At 44.7% G+C, this 20,742-nt stretch overlaps 2 protein-coding genes across 6 annotated transcripts in view; one reads left to right on the forward strand and one right to left on the reverse strand.

Annotated features, from left to right (window-relative positions):
• The window catches only part of COL4A4 (collagen type IV alpha 4 chain), a 135,198-nt gene extending 120,013 nt beyond the window's left edge, over positions 1 to 15,185 (reverse strand). The window contains exons 1-3 of one of the 4 annotated variants that reach the window (XM_043578011.1): positions 14,717 to 14,802; positions 12,856 to 13,018; positions 725 to 1,033 (exon numbers count right to left, since the gene is read on the reverse strand). The gene's annotated coding sequence lies outside the window, so the exon portion shown is untranslated. Of the gene's footprint in view, positions 1 to 724; positions 1,034 to 12,855; positions 13,019 to 14,716; positions 14,804 to 15,102 lie in introns of those variants that run through there. The other 3 variants (XM_043578010.1, XM_043578009.1, XM_043578012.1) reach the window with 3 other exon arrangements.
• A 124-nt stretch (positions 15,186 to 15,309) lies between these two features.
• The window catches only part of LOC122481854 (collagen alpha-3(IV) chain-like), a 140,161-nt gene continuing 134,728 nt past the window's right edge, over positions 15,310 to 20,742 (forward strand). For both annotated transcript variants that reach the window (XM_043578013.1, XM_043578015.1), the window contains exon 1: positions 15,310 to 15,519. In XM_043578013.1, the coding sequence (XP_043433948.1) occupies positions 15,433 to 15,519 (87 nt within the window). In that variant the 5' untranslated portion in view covers positions 15,310 to 15,432. The remainder of the gene's footprint in view (positions 15,520 to 20,742) is intronic.

Raw genomic sequence — 20,742 nt, forward strand, 5'->3', positions numbered from 1 at the left:
TAAATTAAAATTTTGATAAACAATTATTGAACACGTTACAAATGAAATTTTACTGGAAATGTACTCGGCAATGAATGAATTGGGGATTTCGGTTTCTCAAAGAGTTTATTTAGCCCAGATCAACAAATGAGATCTGGTCAAGAAATGAGGTGGGTCAAGCAACAGTCCTCCTCCCATTATAATTTCTAAAAACTTTGAATTCTAATAAATCTATTCACAGAAACAAGACTTTGTGAATGGAAGGAATTTCTTCTATAAATGTCATGCAGTTCTTTGAACTTCTCCTAAATTGTATGCCAAAAGCAATACAGAATTTATCATCAAGAATCATTTTGAGTGATCTACCACCTGATAAGTCTTACTAGAAACCACCTGGCCCAGGGATGTGGAACCCAAAAGGTGGAATGTTCTCTGTTCTCAGCACCTGCATTTACGCTGCCCAGCGTCTGCCTCACAGACAGATCTTGCCTTCGGGGGCGGGGGGGGGGGGGCAAAGCAGGGTGGGTGGGGGCAGAGGGGTATGCTTCTCTGGTGAAAACCAGCAAAAGGAAAAATTGTAAAAGGCGGTGGTGAGAACATGAAGCAAAGACCCATCTTCAGACAGAACAATTCTAAGAAAGAATATGATAGCAGTTGAGAATCTGCAAGTTGATTCCTTGACTTCATCTTCCAAGCTGACTGCACAACTCTTAGGAATCATTCTGTCTCCCAAGGGCGTATGTACCTCAGCTTGAAGACCTCTGCTCTCCAGGAGCTGCCAGTGGTAAAAAACTGCCTTGTTCACTGTTTGACCTGGAGCAAGCCTTGGATGAGCACGTGCTGAATCCCACACATCTGTCGAGCCCAAAACTAGCCATGAACAAGTTGTGGAGAATTTATAACTGTTCTCCTAACTAAGTCACCACAACAGCTGAGCACGTGATGCTCAGGGCCCATGTGACGATCAGCTTGCACCGTGAGCATCGGTGTTCTCAAAACGCAGTCACACAGGTAATCCACAGCAATCCGAGAGGAGTTTCTTCGTTGCAACTGCCTGTGTTAAGAGCATAAAAACTTTTGTCTCAACCGAGCTTCCAACAAAACAAAAATACTCTCTCGCTCAGAACAGTGTCCTTCTAACCTACCTTCTCAAAAATACATGGCTGTCATCACATAGGACTGGCCAAGGCAGGGAGTTTCCAATGGAGTCTATCATTATTAGCAAAAAAAAAAAAAAAAAAAAGCTTTGCAACCCAAAGCGCTACGCCTATGCCACCAAGACATATGCAAACAATGCAAACAGCTGCTTTGGGAGATTGCCTACCTAGGAGACTTCTGCCAAGGTTCTGCACCTCTCAAAGGACATGCTTTAGTTTGTCAACTGTTATTCTCAGGAAGGGAGCATTCTCCAGGGGCTGCTGTGTCAGGGCCCACTCAGGTCCCGCCTTCAGCCCAGCTAAGTGAGGGTGTGGCCAGATTTTCATCACCCAGCCACGTGGTGGAGGAAGATAACCACCTGACCTAGAGGCAGCCCAACCCAGAGCTTGACCTAGAGCTCTGGCTCAGGGCCAGGGGATACTGCAAACTGGATGGCTCCTCTCAGAGACAGGATTTAGGAAAGAGAAGAAAGGGGCTGGGGGAGGAAGACGCCCCAAAGGAGAGTCAGACATTCGAAGGCTGAAACAGGTCTAGGAGAAGCACAAGCCTGAATTTAGAGGAAACAGATATCCTCAGTAATCATAAAAAAATGGGTTTTTAAGAAAGGAAAATGTGAAAAGAGAAATACTGATGGTCCATCAGAGAATGAAAGACTAGCTCATTCCCAAGAGCTGCCCCATTTCTGATGCAGGCTTATAGTCTATTCCCTTTATCTGAGCAAACTGACCTGTCCAGCCAAGTCTGATGAAAAGCATTGCTCTGTCCCCATAGCTGGTCCCAAGGCTGGACACCCCAACAGGAAGCTCTCTTGGAGGTTCCCCCAGAGGATCCCCCAGAAGATCTCCTCCAAAGATCCTGGATCTCTGAATATCAGTCTCGTTCAACAACCATAGTAAGGTCCACAGGCTCTTTCCCAGCCTGTATTTATTTCAGTAAGCTCTAGCTTATACAGCAAATATCATTAGCTTCTCTTTTTCCAACTCCCTGGGCTGATTTTTTTTTTCACTCCTTTATGAACGTTCCTGGACTCCAATTCCCCTGGGACTCCTCATGAGTCTTTGCTCGATGTTTTCCAAATGCTATGTCTGGGAACAAGATCTGAGACCTTCTAAATCATTATTTCTACTACGGGGAATTTGTTTTCTCTGCAACCCAATCTTGAAAAGAAATACACCCTGCTTGGGTTCTCATCGACCGGGGGATGGGAGCAGGGAATGGTCAAGATTACAGGACCGGATAGCAGGAGACTGAGTATCAGAATCTTCCAGTCGCAAAAAGGTAATATAAGTATGATGTCTTTTCTTTTCCAAAGTAACATTAAGTCTTTGAGCTTTTTAAAATAATAATATTTTTGTTCTTTCAGTGAAATGAATTCCTATTAACTTAATATCTACACGTTCTTTCTTTTGACCTTCTGACACTGAACTATCTGAAGACTCTCCAAGGTGAAATTTTTCTGATAGTCTGAACACCTATTTGTAGATACCTTTATCTTTCCAAAACAGAATTCCTAAAGGCTCATCTTTGCAAACAAGTAAGAAAAGGGCCTCGAAGGGTAGAAAAGTGCTCCCAGAAAAAGAATGACAATGCTGTGTCCACCTCAGTGGCCGGACATCTCCTTTCGAAGCTTACACTTCCCATGTTAAGAGATGACTCAACCTTTCCCCAACATATAAGCTGCTTATTTGGTTTTGGTATTTAGAAAATCCCATATTCTTGGGTTGACTCTACCTGCAGACGTTGAAAGAGTTCAGGTTGGTTTGAGCTTTTTAGCAAAAACAATCCATCTCAACAAGTAAGTATCACGAGGCTTATAAAGCAGGTCATGAATCTGTGTGGTCCATGAACCACTGGAATGTGGTTGGAGCTTCATGTTCTCTGAGAAGCAACACGGAAAAACTTTGAGAACTACTCAAGTAAATTCTTGAGAATGACTCTGAGTTCCAACCTGACCAGCATGCTGCTGGATTACGGCCAATCCCGCCCCCACCTTGCCTTCCCTGCAGGTTCAGTTGAATTGTTTAAGAGTGCTATGGAGTCCTCAGTTGACCTTGGAGTTGAATCTGCCAGTCCAAAGCCAACTGGACTATATCTCAGCTAACCTACTATTCTGCCAACATAGGCTTTTATTATCATTTTCTCCTTGAGGACTCCTCCCAATATCAACAGAAAAGTTGACAACAACCATAATAATGTCACTGCTTGGGAACCGCATGGAGGTGATATATGCTCTAAAAATACACAATGGATTTTCAAAACCAGATGGGCCCTTCACCTTCAAGCTAAGAATGACATTCTTGACTCAAAATGCTGTATGTCTCTTGTCAAAAACACTAATCTCCCAGGTTTCTCTAGGTCTGTGATTTTCCCCTCTGGGCAGGGCCGGGTGACTCTATCTGATTTCTCTGGACATTTCAGACCTCTGGGAACTGCCTTTGTGTTGAGCTCTGGCAGTAACACCCCATAATCCCAACAGGCAGGGCCCACCCGTACTGTGAGGCTGACGTGTGCCTTTGGTGACTTCTCCCCTCCTCCACAGAGACAATCTGCCTTCTTCTCCTGGTCCATGCATCTCACGGTTAGGGATAACAGCAGCTTCTGGAGTTAGAAAGCCTTGTGCTCGGATCTTGACCACTTAGCCTTGTAACCCTGAGCAAGTACATAACTCCTCTGAGCTTCTGACTTCTCAGCATGTGAAATTAATCCCTGAGAGAATTACATGAGTCTACACTAGTGCCTAGCACAGTGCCTGACATGTGGTGGTGGCTCAAAAAATGTTTGTTTCCTTCCTTCCTAATACCCTGTAGGAGCAAAAGAGCTCCCATGCACAACATATTAGAGAAGGGTTAGAAAATTGGGAACTGGAGGCCCGGGCAAAACTCAGGAAGAGGCCAAGATTGGTCTGGAGAGGCAAGAAGATCTGGGGGAAAGAAAAGAGGAATAAGCAAAACTCAGGAAGAGGCCAAGATTGGTCTGGAGAGGCAAGAAGATCTGGGGGAAAGAAAAGAGGAATAAGCTATGACAGTCCCTCCCAAAGTACCTATTAAACATAAGGACAGGGGCGCCTGGGTGGCTCAGTTGGTTGAGTGTCCGACTCTAGATCTCGGCTCAGGTCACGATCTCACGGCTCGTGAGCTTGAGCCCCACATCTGGCTCTGCGCTGATGGCGTGACAGAGGGATCCTGTCTCCCTCTCTCTCTGCCCTTCCCCCACTCTCTTGCTGTCATTCTCTCTCTCTCAAAATAAATAAATAAAAATTTTTAAAAAAACATGGAGAGAGAAATTATGGAGGGAGATGAAGAATCTTCAGTTAGTGGAGAATCACAGAGTTAACGTAAGTTGGAGAAGACCTTAGGAAAAGGCTGGCATTGGGGTTTATCAACCAGAAAGACAGGTCCTTCTGCTATCACTGTTGCTGCAGTTCCCTCTAACCCCTGCCCCACTACACACACACACACACACACACACACACGCACACGCACACACACACACACACACACTTCTTTGCCCTCCTTCTCCTCTTCTGCTTTCCTTTCTCCTCCTCTTCTCCATCACCACAATAGTCACCAACACCACGACCATAAGAAAGTATAGGGGCACTTGGGTGGCTCCATCAGTTGAGCGTCTGACTTCGGCTCAGGTCATAATCTCACAGTTCCTGAGTTCAAGCCCCGCATCAGGCTCCGTGCTGACATCTCAGAGCCTGGAGCCTGCTTCGGATTCTGTGTCTCCCTCTCTCTCTGCCCCTCTCCAGTCTGCACTCTTCTCTCTCTCTCTCTCAAAAATAAATAAGCATATTTTTTTTTTAGAAATTATAATGAGCAGCATTGCCAGAGGACCACCTATATGCTAAGCACTGCTAAGGGCTTAACACAGAGCTACAGCCTTCACAGTAACCCTGAGTTAAATATTATGATTACTTCTTTTACAAGTAAGTCACACACGCAGTAAGTGGCATACCCAGGATTCAAACTCCAAAGACTTCCTTATTAGCCATGACACGACACAGCTTCAAAATTCATGAAAATTCATGGATGAGTTTCAGGAATTCATCTCTAAGAACAACTTTAGCCTTCAATAATAGCAGCAGCAGGGAGAGTCATTTCTGAATGTAATGGGAACACTATGATACAAAGACATTCAGCTTCCCATGAAACACCAAAAACTTGAATTTTTCTTGTGTGAAGGTCTGTATGTTTGGCATCGCAAATCTAGAAACTTCTATAGGACAGTTGGAAATCTTAAAGGGCATCGTTTCTCACTAAAACGTAGGAAAGTTGAAGATTCAAACATTTAAGGTAGCCATGTAGGCGAAAGAAAGAAAGAAAGAAAGAAAGAAAGAAAGAAAGAAAGAAAGAAAGAAAGAAAGAAAGAAAGATTTCACAAAATGTGTCCAAATGAACTTTAAAGGTAAACAAAGTAGGGTGAGTGTGCAGTTGGTTCCAAGACAGGAGGAAAGCTTTGTCTTGGTGAGAAGGAGCACAGCAGTCATGTGAGTCTTGTACCTTTTCTGAGGAGAGCTTAACTATCTCCTTTTCCTCTGGCTGCATTTCTGTCTTCTACCCAGTGTCCATCTGTCTTGTGTCTGGCAGGAGCTGGCTCCTAGAAACTCAGAGTCTCCTACTGGGTCTCTCCTTTGGGGCAAGACCTGGAACTAGACTCCTCTCGGGATGCTTCTGACCTCTGGAACCTAATAAACGTTTCAAGGGCATCCCTCAAACCTGGGCTTCAAAGCTAGTCCATCCCACAGGCTGCTGCAGACCATAAAACACATTCAGTGTTTCTGTGTGGACATTATGCACCAGTAAATAACTGCTCAAAGCCAAGACAGCATGCTAGGCATGGGAAGAGGATGTCATGTGGGCAGAGTGGCCGAGATGACTAACAGCTGGAAGTTTCACAAAAACATAAAGAATTCTATTATTAAAGTAACATTGTCTCCATGTTCTAAAATTGGAAAGTGAGATTTTTTTTCCAAACTTCAGAAATTAAGGATAAGAAGAGGTCTATATTAATTTTTTTACAACAAAAGTATTAAGCGTGTGTTAAAAAAATAAAATAATACACAGAATTTTGACTATACGTGAAAATTATAAGATTTGTAAATTCAAGTCAACTAAAAATGTAATAATGTTTAAAATTTGAAGTGATTTTCAGTTAACTTGCCTGGCATTCGCCAGAAAGTTTTTTTCTGGAATCAACTCCATATACTTTTGGTACAACGTAAATAAATACCTATGATTTTGTTCATTCAAGAAATATCTATCCATCTACCATTTTGTATCAAATACCATGCTAGGCCCTGTAGATACTAAAATGAATTTTCTTTACCTGAAGTAATCAATATTACTTTTAAGTAGATCGGGGAAAGTTAAAGATGTGTATTGTAATCACTAAAGTAACCACTAAAAACAATTCAGAAAGATATAACTAGAAGCCAATGAAAAATTAAAATGGAATACTAAAAAAATTGAATAACATAAAAGAATCCCCCAAAAAGGAACTGAGACAGAAAATAAATGGAGAAATGGCAGACCTAACTATAATCCTATCAACTACTTTGTATGAAAATATACTAAAAATTCCCACTAAAAGGCAAAGACTGCCATACTTGATTTAAAAAAGAAAAAGCCAACTATATGCCATAAAATACACACTTTAAATAAGAAGACACAAATATATTGAAAGCAAAGGCCAGGAAAACATCTCCCACACAAATAGTACATACAAGAAAGGCAGACTGGCTATGCCAATGGCACATAAGAGATTTGAAAAGAGGAAGCAACACGATACGGATCAGAAAGTTAATATACCAGAAAGCGACACATATCATAAATATAGGGACTTAGTAGCAGAACTTCAAAATACGGGAAGCAAAAACTGAAAAACTAAAAAAAGAAATAGATAATTTTTCAAACATACTTGGGAGACTAACTCTTCTCTTGGTATTTGATAGAACAAGGTAGAAAGTATCAGTCAAGACACAGAAGATCTGAACAACACCATCAACCACCCTGCCCTAATTTATACATATAAAAGACTACACCCAACAACTACTGAATATATATTCTTTCCCCCACGTGGATGTAGTGTGTTTACCAAGATAGACCATACACTGGAACATGAAACAATCTCAATAGATTCCAAAAGATTGAAATCTTGTGGAGAATTGGATTCAGACTCAACTTCATAAACCACCTAGGAAATTTCCAAATATTTGGAAATTAACACACTCCAAATAACCCATGAGTCAAAGAAAATATTTTGAACTGAGTGATAATGAAAACAACACATCAAAATTTATGGGACATAACTTACCCAACACAGGCAAAGAAAATATATCTATAAATGTTCATATTAGGAAAGAAGAAAAGTCTAAAATCAATTATCTAAGCTCCTATTCTGGAAAATGAGGAGAAGAAGAATAAATTAATCAAAGCTAAGAAATAATAAAGGTAGAACAGGAACTCAACAGAAGAAAAAGCACTCAAGCAATAGAGAACAATGAATGAAACTCTAACCTTGGCTCTTCAGTTTTTAAAAAGGTAAATAAAATTGATCAACTTGATAAATTACCATTGTCAAAAATGACAAAGGGGAAAACATGACAGATCTACAGGTATTAAAAAGATCAGGGGGGCCTGGGTGGCTCAAGTCGGTTAAGAGTCCGACTTCAGCTTAGGTCATGATTTCACAGTTCATGGGTTCAAGCCCTGCATCAGGCTCTGTGCTGACAGCTCAGAGCCTGGAGCCTGCTTCTGATTCTATGTCTCCCTCACTCTCTGCCCCTCCCCCGCTTGTGTGTGTGTGTGTGCTCTCTCTCTCTCTCTCTTTCTCAAAAATAAACATTAAAAATGTTTTTAAAAAGATCAGAATCTTCTGAACAATTATATACTAATACATTTGATAATGTATAAAAAATGAACACATTCCAAGAAAGATGAAAATTATCAAAACTGACACAGGAAGCAACAGAAAATCTGCATAGCCCTATATCAGTTAAATTCACGATAATTAAATGAAATCCAAAACCTTCCGCAAGGAAAACTCCAGAGTCAGCTGGCTTCACCGGTGAATTCTATCAAATATTTAAGGAAGAAATGACATCAATTCTTCAAATACTCTTACAGAAAATAGAAGATAGAATGCTAGGCAACTCATTTTATGAGGTAAGTATTACTCAAATACCAACTAGATGAGGATATTACGAGACAACTATAGATCAATACCCCTCATGAATGTAGACACCACTGTCCTTAACACGACGTGAGCTGATCAAATACACATATATGTAAGTTCAAATTATCTAGGACAGCATAAGCTATTTTTTAAAAAACCAACAACAAAGTTGGAGAACTTGCATACCCTGATTTCAAGAACCTGCTCGAAAGCTATAGTACTAAGGAAATGTAACATTGGTGAAAGAAGAGACAGGTATATGAGAGGAACAAATAAAAGACCCAAATATAGACAATTAATTGTTTTCTATTAAAATCAAGACGATTTAGTGGAGAAAGAGAAGTCTTTTCAACAAATGGTGCTGGAACAGCTGGATATCCGTATAAGAAAAGAAAATTTAAAACAGATCCTGGGGCGCCTGGGTGGCTCAGTCGGTTAAGCATCCAACTTCGGCTCAGGTCATGGTCTCTTGGCTCATGGGCTCGAGCCCTGCGTTGGGCTCAGTGCTGACAGCTCAGACCCTGGAGCCTGCTTCAGATTTTGTCTCTCTCTCTCTCTCTCTCTGCTCCTCCCCTGTTTGCGCTCTGTCTCTCTCAAAAATGAACAAATGTTGAAAAAAAATTTTTTTAATAATAAAATAAAATAAATAAATATATATATATATATATATATATATATAAACAACTAATATAACTCAACAGTAAGAAGAGGAACATTTTTTTTATTTTTTATTCTTAAGCTTGTTTATTTATTTGAGAGAGAGCTCAAGCTCGAGAGAGAGTTCGAGAGAGAGCAGGGGAGGAACAGAGAGAGAGGGAGAGAGAAATCCAAGCAGGCTCCACAGTGTCAGTGCAGAGCCCAACACAGGGGCTCGATCTCATGACCCATGAGATCATGACCTGAGCCGAAATCAAGAGATGGACACTTAACCGATTGAGCCACCCAGGCACCCCAATCAGTCAATGTTTTTAAAATGGGGAATAGATTTGAACAGACATCTCACAAAAGAAGTTCTATGAATGGTTAAGAAGTACATGAAAAGAGGTTGAGCATCATGAGTTATCAGGCAAATGAAAAAAAAAAACACATTGACACACCACTGTATAACCATCAGAATAAAACTAAGACAGGGGTGCCTGGGTGACTCAGTCGGTTGAATGTCCAGACTCTTGATTCCAGCTCAGGTCATGATCTCACCGTCATGGGATCCAGCCTCCCGTCGGGCTCCGTGCTGACATCATGGAGCCTGCTTAGGATTCTCTCTCTTCCTTTCTCTCTGCCCTTCCTCTGCTCGTGCTCTCTCTCTCTCTCTCTCTCTCAAAATGAAGTTAAAAAAAAAGAATAAAATTAAAAAGATTGAGGATACCAAAAGAATGTGCCAGAAATATATGCAGGAGCTAGAGCTCTCACACATTGTGGAGGAGAACAGAGAATGTGGGGGAAAACACAGAATGCGGGTGAGAACACAGAATCTAGGTGAGAACACAGAATGATACAACTACTTTGGAAAACAGCTTCTTTTGTAATTAAACATACACCTACCCTGTGGTCTAGCCATGTCACTTCTAGGCATTTATTCAAGAGCACCGGAAGCACACGGGCACACAAGCCTTGCGCACAAGTATCCACAGCCGCTTTATTTGTAACAGCCCCCTAACTGGAGACAAATCAAATGTCCAACCGCTGGTAAACGGCGTTTGAAAAGCTGATACGCATCCGGTGGAAGCAACAGGAACAAGCTGCTGTTACACACGGCACGGAGGGATCTCACCAGCATTCCGCTGAGTCAAAGAAGCCAGACACAAAGGGGACGCACTGTTTGATTCCATTTGTATAAAATTCCAGAAAATGCCAAGCAATCTACAGTGACAGAAAGCAGATCGATGTCTGCCTGGGGACGGGAGTGGCGAGAGATGGGCTGCAAAGGGGCAGCAAGCGAGAGAAAAGCTATGTGTTGTGACTGTGGTGTTGGTGGCACGGGATGAATGCACCTGTGAAGCTCCTCGCGTCGTGTACTTTAGATAGGTACTGACTGTTTCTTGTACAAAAATCATAACTCAGTAAATTATTTTTGCATCTATTATGTTAAAAAAAAAACATCACCTTCTGTACCCGCCCTCAAAGGCCTTGTAATCCAGAAAAGTAAAATGCAGTACAAAAAGTTGATTTTAGACCACCCTGTTCTAGTCTAAGAAGCATGGAATCAGCTGCAAAGCAGACAAAGAAGGGTTTCTGGAGGCTTTAAAGTAAGCAAGTGCTACGATGTAGATGATGGGCATTACTAACATTCACCAAATATTTCCAGCCCTCTTTGCAGGCGTGTGGTAGTCTTTCCCCATCCCTTACAAAATGAAGTGTGGTCAAGTGACCACTTCGGCCAATGAAACGCGAGTTTAGTATAATGAGTATGAGCCACATCCCCGTGGAAGCTTTCAGAGCAGTTTCTTACTTGACACATCCTCTCCCCCTTCTAAGATGAGAGAACATGTTGCATGGGAATTTCCAGGAGGTTCCTGAGTGGCTATCATAAGCAAAGCATCCTCCCCTCTCTCGCCTCCCCACACTCTGGGGTGAATATGTAATGTAAACAGAGAGGGAAAATCTTGTTACTGGAAGCCTCTGAAATTTGGGGACTGTTTCTAACTGCTCCAAAAGCCATCGGTCTTTTCCCATATGACGTGCAATTTTAAGTGGAACTCCGACAATGTCTTAGAAGATGGGTTTCAGAGGGAACTTGCAAGGCACTGGCTAGAAGGCTACCGTAATCCATAGATGGTAAGTGCAGGAACTGGGCAGGAGCTTAGAAAAGCAGTGAAGGAGGGGCGCCTGGGTGGCGCAGTCGGTTAAGCGTCCGACTTCAGCCAGGTCACGATCTCGCGGTCCGTGAGTTCGAGCCCCGTGTCAGGCTCTGGGCTGATGGCTCGGACCCTGGAGCCTGTTTCCGATTCTGTGTCTCCCTCTCTCTCTGCCCCTCCCCCGTTCATGCTGTCTCTCTCTGTCCCAAAAATAAATAAAAAACGTTGAAAAAAAATTTTTTTAAAAAAATGGAAAAGAGCTGACAGGAGTTGATAATGACTCTGAGACTCGAAAACAACCTAAACCTCTGTTTTCAAGGTGCTGCAAAGAGAAAGTTTTTGAAACAAAAGGGATGGCTAAATGGGGAGATGAAGCAAAAAAAAAAAAAAGATTAAGGAAAGGAGGAGCTACGGCCACCTCATCGAAAGCAGAGGCACATCCCTGTACAATAAAGGCTATAGAAAGATCAGGAACTTGGGAAGAAAACAGACCTGGGTGTGAATCCTGCGGCAACTGGTTACATCACTTAAGTCGTTCATTTACCAACAGTAAAGAACGCCAAAAGGACCCCTACCCTCACGGGGCTTACAGTCAAAGGGAAGGAAGCGACCACTATACATTTAAGTACCGTGTAGAAAACCCACATGATGTTGTCATTATGGAACAGGGGCAAAATAATAACATAAGGCTTGTCAAAGGCAACGACCACTTCATTTTGTTCAAAACCCTCATCTGCCATCAACATCAAAAGTAGAGATCTCTGTGTCCTTTGTACGTACAAAAAGAGCCATCCCCCCCCCTTCCTTCTACTTTACCACATTTTAAGAACCAACGGTGAAAAATCAAGTCCCTTCACCCCAAGAATTCTGGTTTCCTGACACTACCTAGTGAGTGTACCAAACATTTTGTGTGTCTATGTGTGTCTGGGTGTGACTATTTTTTTTTAATCGAAGTATAGTTGACACAGAATATTACATTAGTTTCAGGTATACAACACTGTACCAAAGGAGAGTGTATGTATGTGGTGGGGAGGTGAGGGATGGGTGGTGAAATCTGGCTTTTAGACAAGCCACTTCTCAAAGTTTAATGTGAGGAGGAATCAGTGGGAGACCTTGGTGAATGCAGGCTCTGATTCAATGGGTCTGGGGTAGGGCCTAGGATTCTGCATTTTTTTTTTTTTTTTTTGAGTAGGGTTCATGCCCAACACGGGGCTCGAACTCCCAACGCTGAGATCTAGAGTCACGTGTTCTGCTGACTGAGCCAGCCAGGTGCCCCGAGACTCTGCATTTGTAACCAGCTCTCCAGAATGCCGAAGCTACTGCTCTCAGGATGCCAAGTAACATTGTTCTAGATGTCTTAGTAGTGGGTTGACCTCAAGGGAGCTAGTGGGGCGTGTTTGACCCTTGCCCTTTCCTACTGAGGAACTCCTACTCCTACTGAGTTGAGAAGAGCATCTCTGTCTTGTGCCGCCATTTCTAATCGCGTTCACCCTACTTTCCTTTATGCGCCTGGAGAATCAGATCCCGAAATGTGCTTGTTTGGGGAAGACCCTGGACAAAGCTTCTAATGCCTTGCTGCACTGGATTCCTACAGCTCCTTGAGGTGGGGACCATGATTACGCCCATTTTACAGAAGAGAAGACGCCATCCCAGATAGTTTAGCTCACACTAGCAAGTATGGAAAGGACTCAAAATCCAGAGTCTACCCCAGAGACCAAGCTCTTAACAACTGCTTCCTCCTTACCGTGTTTACATCACAGGTTTCTTTCCTGCTCTGTTGCAGCATCAGAAGCGACTTGCAGTTGATGGCTGCCTCCCATTTCAAAGTCGACAAAGCCAAGTCTGATCTTCTTTCAAAATGACTTGGTTTCAGGAAGAGGAATTGAAATCCAAAATGGAGAAATCTTCTGGAATTAAAAGAGAGGGGCATTGAGGGTTTTTTGTTTGTTTGTTTTGATTTTTTTTTTTTTGTCTACGAAGTAATGTGAGTTCATAGAATATTATCATACATCTTTTGGAATTCTTGGACACTCATATTTCATCAACTGAGCACCTGATGTCCTACCTAACAAGGGTGCCAGGAGAAGGTTCCTTAAGAGCCTTCCCTGTCAACAGGGAGAAGCTACTCTGTACCACAATGCAACATTATGTGTGCTAAAGAGTTTAATATATGTCCTTTTGATTTTTCCACAAAGAAGAGACCCTAATTCAATTCAGCTAACCAAAGTCTGCATGTAAAACAGTAGCTCTCAAACACAGTTGCACACGGGAATTTCCAGGGAATTTCACAACACACCTGAGTCCTACCCCTGAAAGGTCTGGTGTGACTGGCTTGGGATGCATTGGGTGTCAGGATTTTTAGAACTTCTTAGGAGCTTCTAATGCACAGCCACAGTTGACAATCGCTGGCATGAAAAACAGAGGGAAGACGGTAAAATTCACTCTCCAGCCAAAAAAAAAAAAAAAAAAGGGTGGGGGAGGGAGAGGAGATGTCTTCATCCATCCGCTGTTAGGGTTTTGCCTAAGTACATGGCTACATAGGTCTAACACAATAATCAACCCTATTCTAAGTGCCAGCAAGTGGTTCCCCACAATCACTGACCAAACCACACATTTCACACTTGGCATTTGATGGCCACCTACTGCAGATGTCAGCAACACTGCCCCAAAGCAGGGGCGCTTAACATAGGAGACGGAATTCAGGTGGCCTGTGAACGTATGGCAACAAAAAGCCCATGTCCCTTTTCTCTAACCTTTCCTGGAAGTTCCCCGTTTCCGGCAGCGATGAATACAGGCTACAAAGCACAATAGCATGGGCACTTCTTGGGAGTTTGCATCCGCTGATACTTTCACATCTTAGTTTTGCCTTCACCACTACTGGAGATTACAGTTGTTGAACGGATCTGCCGTTAGACCGAGGGGTCTTCAGTGCAACCATAAGGTTGCACCTCTGCGGCTGTATCACCGCTTTGATGCTCTGATTTGTACTCCAGTAGAAGTGATTCTGATTTAATTGTATTTTTCTGTATGTAATGACATGATTCCCAGAAGGGATCTAAATGCACCCCCCCACCCCCACCCCGGAACCAACGTGGTGAGTGGCACGTCGGTTCACTGATCTGAAGACAGGGCCCTAAGAAGCAAGACCCTGCGCGTTTGTATCCGCGTTCACGAAAGGCCCTCTCAGGAGCTCGACACCCAGGACGAAGTTGGCTCTTGGTTTTCCCCTGCGTTTCCGCAGATAAGATTTACCCTGAAAAGCCAGTTCAACGTAGCAGAGAATAGGATGGGCTTTCTCTTTCCCCTCAGCTGCCTCCTGCTCTTGGCATTCCCGAGTGCCCAGACTGCCAGGCTGGTAACTCGAGCCTCCAAATTAATCAACACACAGCGCCCAGTTCAAGCCCAGGCAGACAAGCCCGGGAGCCAGACAAGCTCTCCTCTGGTGACCCCGGGGCCCCAACCCCGCAGCCCCTCCCGCCACCCTCACAGGCCACGCTTCCTCCACTGCCCGCCCCCGCCCCGCACTCCCCAGGGCAGGTGCCCAGGGCCTGGGGGGGGGGGGGGGGCGGGCTGCGGTGGCCCCGACTGGGCGGTGGGCGTCTTACCTCGCGGGGGGACGCTCGCCGCGCCGGAAGCCGCCCGGTCGCAGCCCGCGCGGCGCGCACGTCCCGGTTCCGCCGCGTCCGAACCCACGCGCGACCCGGCGGCCTGGTCCCTGCGCTCTCACCGCCCGGCGCGGCGGCTGCACGTTGGCGGCGGGTGGAGAAGCGGCGAGAGGGCACCGCCGCGGGAGCCGAGAGCAGGCAGGGCCGCCCGAGTGCCGACGCCCGGCGCGCCTCCCGCTTAATCTGGGCACGGCCGCTGGCCACTCCCCCCACCCCGCTCCGCCGCCTCCCCAGCGCACACCCCCAAATTCCCCACCTCCGACCCGCGCCCCCCAGGCCCCGCCCCGGCCCCAGGACCTCGGGAGCATCCTCTCCGAACCCCTTACCCTGGATCCGCGCCCACCTGCCCCGCAGCGCGCGGCCTCCGCTGCGCTCCTGGGCACGGTGCCCGGCTCGGAGGGACATTGCCTGGTGAGTTGAAGGGGAGGGGGGACGAGGGCGGGACCTGCGCCACTTCTTCCCTCCCTTGGAGCCGCAGTCAAAAGCCTCAGTGGGGAGGGACGGACGGCGCGGCTGAGCCCTGCAAAACCCGCCCCGGGCGGGCTGGCGAGGCGAGCTTCACAGCCGGGCTCCCCAACCCGCGCCGCGCGAGGGACGCGGTGGCCGCAGAGCCTGCGGGTCACTGGACACGCCGGGGCTCTGAGCCGGCGCCCACCATGCGCCCCGGGACGGCGCGGAGGCCGCCCGCGCTGCTGCTGCAGCTCCTGCTGGTGCTCCTGGCGGCGGCGCCCACGACAGGCAAGGTGAGTGCGGGGCGGCGCGACCCCCCAGCCCCGCGTTCCGGGGACGCGCGGGCCCCACCCGCGGGGCGCAGTCCTGGGAGTCCCTGCCCCGTGCGCGCGTGCCTGGGCAGGCAGCGTGGGGATGCGAGGGAGCGGGGATGCCGGGGGAAACAGGTGGAATACGCTGGAAGAAGGCTGGTTGGGAAAGGCGGGGAGCAAGCTGGTCTGGTTCCCTAGGAGCCAGGGATACTGGGGAAAGTCTCCAGAGGTAGATGGTAGGTAGGTAGGTAGGTAGGTAGGTAGGTAGGTAGGTAGATAGATAGATGGATAGACAGACAGACAGACGTGGGTAGATAATGGCCAGGGATGAGAACACCGGATATAGAGACGTGCGATGTCACACTGGTGAATCAGAGCAGGCAGCATGGCCTGGCAGAGAGCACAGAGGGCCCCAGCCCTGACATTTCTTAGTTGTCACCTCACACTGAACTCTGACCTCTCTGGGGCTCGGTTTCCCCCTCGTTCGAACTCCCACTCTAGTGTTCTGTCAGCACTGTTGGGAAAAGCTAATGCCATCACTGAAAAGTTAGTAGCACCTTAGAAATAAAACTCATGTTAGGATGAATTAAGCAGTCTGTCACTTTGATTTTGACTCATAACTTGAGAGATCCCAGATTCACTTAAAAGCACTCCATACTTCTTATTCTTTGCAATTAAAGATGAACTGGGTGTCCTCCAAAGTGTTTTGATTCCTAGTTTGACTTACTTGATTTGAACTCAGTGGAAGTGAAATTTAACTTCTCAGATGACTTCTGTTATTTTTACACGTAAAAAGTTAATTTGGGTGTTAAGGCAGCGTCAGTGTCATTCCCAAGGATGAGCTGTTTGACAATTTCATGACTGAGATTGTAATTGGAGGTCAGTAGTCACATAAATAAATGTTACCTGTAAAGATCGTTAGAGTCTATGACCACATGTTATCTATTTTTTCTTTTAAATTAAGACACGAGAGATGAAGCTAAAACCCTCTTTGGCATCTTCATACCTCTTTCCCTCCCTGTCCAAACAAAGGTCATCCACTGACCACTTCGTGTTTCTTTGTGGACATTTTCTGTGCATTTACATACTAAACAGACTCACAAACAACATGTAATTTTATTGGTGGTTTTGAACATAACTGATACCATTCTATATGTATCCTTTTGCAACCTACAGATCTGCCCATGTTAGTATTTAGTTAATTTATTTATTTATTTCAAGTTTATTTTGTGAGAGAGAGAGAGAGAGAGAGAGAGAGAGAGAGCATGAGAGGGGAAAGGGAGATCGGTGTAGAGAGGGAGAGATAGAATCTCAAGCAGGCTCCATGCTGCCAGCACAGAGCCTGACAGGGGCTCGATCTCACTAACCATGAGATCATGATCTGAGCTGAAATCAAGAGTTGGGAGCTTAACCAACTGAGCCACCCAGGCGCCCCTGTCCATGTTGGTATTTAAGATAGATTTACTTCTTTTTCTTTTTGCCCTGTTGCATGACTTTCCACAATATATGAATATGCCAAAGTTAATTGAATCATCCCCCTATTAATTTACACTTAGGTGACTTAGTGTTTTACATTCTAAAGGATTTTGTGAGCCATGTAATCTCTTCATGTAGCTGGTTCTAACAAAAATGCACTTTGCATAGACTAGGAATGCCCAACCCAATACTTCTGTGCATGCTATAGTAATCTCATTTAAGTCAATGTAGATTGTCTACCAACTGTAATCCAGGAGCAAATAAGTCCAACAAGCAAGAAACCTGAAGGGAGTATATGTTGTGGGAAGTGTATGTTGAGGCAGAGGTCCAGAGCAGGGTTTGCACATCCTTCCAGACTCCAAAGAAGAGGTGAGGTTGGGGAAGGATGGAGAAAGAGGGGTATGTAACAATCAGCCTGAAAAAGAGATGCTCTATGATCATGCAACCTCTAATTATACCAACTTCTAATTATGTTGTCATATTCCCTTATTCTTTTTTTTACATGTAAAATTTCTGTCTTGAATTTGGCCAAATCTCGGTGATTTTCTTGCTGATACTACAATTCATTCATTTGTATTATTTTTATCATCACTTGAAGCAAGTCTTTGTTACTATTTATAAGAATTATCCTTTCCATTGCACTTGCTGAATTACATAAAAAGTGTCATTAGAGGGGCGCCTGGGCGGCGCAGTCGGTTAAGCGTCCGACTTCAGCCAGGTCACGACCTCGCAGTCCGTGAGTTCGAGCCCCGCGTCGGGCTCTGGGCTGATGGCTCGGAGCCTGGAGCCTGTTTCCGATTCTGTGTCTCCCTCTCTCTCTGCCCCTCCCCCGTTCGTGCTCTGTCTCTCTCTGTCCCAAAAAATAAATAAATAAACATTGAAAAGTGTCATTAGAAACCATGAAATGTCTGTAGAGAAAAGGAATCATAAGTTAACCAGTAACTTGTCCAAAGAGTGCCAGCCAGCAAGGCTCCCTCCACAGGGTAACTCTGGCATTGGGCAGGGCACTTGACCTCTCTGAACCTCAGTTTTCTCATCTGTAAAATGAGGCTGAAACCCCTGGTGAGGCCAGCAGGTGAGATAATGAGTCAGACCATGGAGTAGGGGCCAGTCTTCAGGGCCAACCATTTGTGGGCATTCTAGACTCCAAGATCAATAATGCCAGAATCCCTGCTTTTCTCAGCGGAGAAGCAGGGGCAGTTGGGGGGGGGGGGGCGTGGTAGTGTCCAATTTCCATTAGAAATCTCTCAAAGTCTAGATGTTAGCAAATAAGTCAAAACTTTACAAAACACACCATATTTTTTGTAAAGGGCTAAATAAACTTGGGGCCAAATAATGTGTAAGTGCCGGCTAAATTGAGCCTTTGGGCCAAGGTATTTATCATCTTGGTGCTGCACTAGTTACAAACATCATTTTGCTCTAAATTTCTGCAATTTGATTTTAGCAGTTTCTCAAAACAGGGAGAGAGTAGCGATGTTGAGCCCACATTCTGAGTTCAGACTGGGTGGAACTGTCCACCCACACAGTTTGTTCTGAAGTGCCCTGAGTGAAAACCAGTCCCTGGCCTGTCTGTTCAGCTCATCCTCTGGTTCTACCGCCATGGCCAGGCCCAGCTCAGCAACTTGAACCTGGGAGGTACATTGCTGTTGCCTCAGGCAATAAATAGATTTAGGAGATGGGCTGGAGACAGCTCCTCCTTTGATATCTGCGGAAGGTGAGGTTCATGGTTTGAGGTATGGTTTATCGTTCTTTTTGCCTTAAAGTTCCAGACAGAGCAGAAATACAGCAAGCAAATATCAGGAGCTGAATAACAGCTGCATTTAGGGAAGATGCTTTCTCAACTGGTTTCATGTTTAAATTTTAAGAATGAAGTTGAAACAAACAGAAAGTGTAACAGACACCAATTTATTCATCCCTGAGATTAGGCAAGTATTAATAGGCTTTGACCCGTTTTGTTCTCAGGTCTCTCCCTTTAGGGAAAACAACATGTATATATAAAAAGTCATCCACATGTTCTTTGCCCCCTCTTTTGTGCACAGTTCTGTATTTATCCATTTTGTGTGTGTGTGTGTGTGTGTGTGCGTGTGTGTGTGTGTGTTAGTCACTATGAAAAATAAATGTTTTCGTTTTGTGGTCCTTCAAATGCAATAAATGGTTTCACATTCATAAGCTTGCTCCCCTCACTCCATATTATGGTTTTGGATTTTATCCATGTTGATACATATAGATGTGATTCATGTATACACATATGGATGTGATGGTTGATGCATAGTATCCAGTTATACAAATAAAGCACAGTCTATTTTTCCATTCCCCCCCCCCCCAGCACAGGAAGTTGGTTTCCATGGTTTTGTTTTACAAAGTCACGACAACATAACTGCTCCGTGTAGGTACCATTGTGACAACTAGATTTGGAATTCCTAGGTAGAATTCAAAGGGAAAGCATACTTTAAGTTGCATGAGGAATTGCCAAACAGACTCCTAAATGGTGGAGCCAATAATGTGCCAGAGTATCTGCTTCCCTACATCCTCAGCAAAACTTGATGTGTTTCGATGTTAGTGAGTATGAATAGGATCTTGTTTTGACCAGGGAGCTCGTGTATCTTTTCATGTTTTCGTTGGTGGTTTTTATGTACCTCGGGGTGAACTGCATGGACAGCTCTTTGCCTACTGATCTGTTGTGGCCTTGCGCTTTTCCCTTGCTAATAACTAGGAGTCATTTCTATATTTTGGATGCCACACTTTTGCCATTTAAATGTGCAGCAAGCGGGGCGCCTGGGTGGCGCAGTCGGTTAAGCGTCCGACTTCAGCCAGGTCACGATCTCGCGGTCCGGGAGTTCGAGCCCCGCGTAGGGCTCTGGGCTGATGACTCAGAGCCTGGAGCCTGTTTCCGATTCTGTGTCTCCCTCTCTCTCTGCCCCTCCCCCGTTCATGCTCTGTCTCTCTCTGTCCCAAAAATAAATAAACGTTGAAAAAAAAATTAAAAAAAAAATAAATGTGCAGCAAGTATGTCATTCCAGTGTCTGATTTATCTTAAATTTAGCTACTGGTGGCTGAACATAGAACTTTTTTTTTTTCCTCTACAATCTCAAACTTCCCATTTTTCCTTGATGTTTTGTGCTTTGCGTCTCATTAAAGTAATCCTTTTCTTCCCTGGGATTATTAAAATGTTCTCTCTCTTTTTTTTTTTTTTTTTTTTTTTTCAACATTTATTTATTTTTGGGACAGAGAGAGACAGAGCATGAACGGGGGAGGGGCAGAGAGAGAGGGAGACACAGAATCGGAAGCAGGCTCCAGGCTCCGAGCCATCAGCCCAGAGCCTGACGCGGGGCTCGAACTCACGGACCACGAGATCGTGACCTGGCTGAAGTCGGACGCTTAACCGACTGCGCCACCCAGGCGCCCCGAAAATGTTCTCTTATGTCAAGAAAAAGTTTTGTAATGTAACTCCTTTGTATTTAGGACTCTTAATCCTGGAATTGTTTTTCTACTTGAGGAATATGATTTTATCTTTTTCCATATATATGATAAATTGTGCCAACATTATTTATTGAACAGTCCGTTCTTTCCCCCCCACCCCTGCTTTGCAGTGTTACATCTGCAAATGTGTACCAAGCACTCATTCATATAGGAGTCTGTTTATATTCATTCATTGGTCTGTTTTATCAGGGCTTTAACTTCTCACTATGTTTTCAAGTTTTCTGTTTCTTTAATTTCTAAGTATTTGAT

Source organism: Prionailurus bengalensis, chromosome C1 (assembly GCF_016509475.1).
Source record: "Prionailurus bengalensis isolate Pbe53 chromosome C1, Fcat_Pben_1.1_paternal_pri, whole genome shotgun sequence".
Taxonomy (NCBI): domain Eukaryota; kingdom Metazoa; phylum Chordata; class Mammalia; order Carnivora; family Felidae; genus Prionailurus; species Prionailurus bengalensis.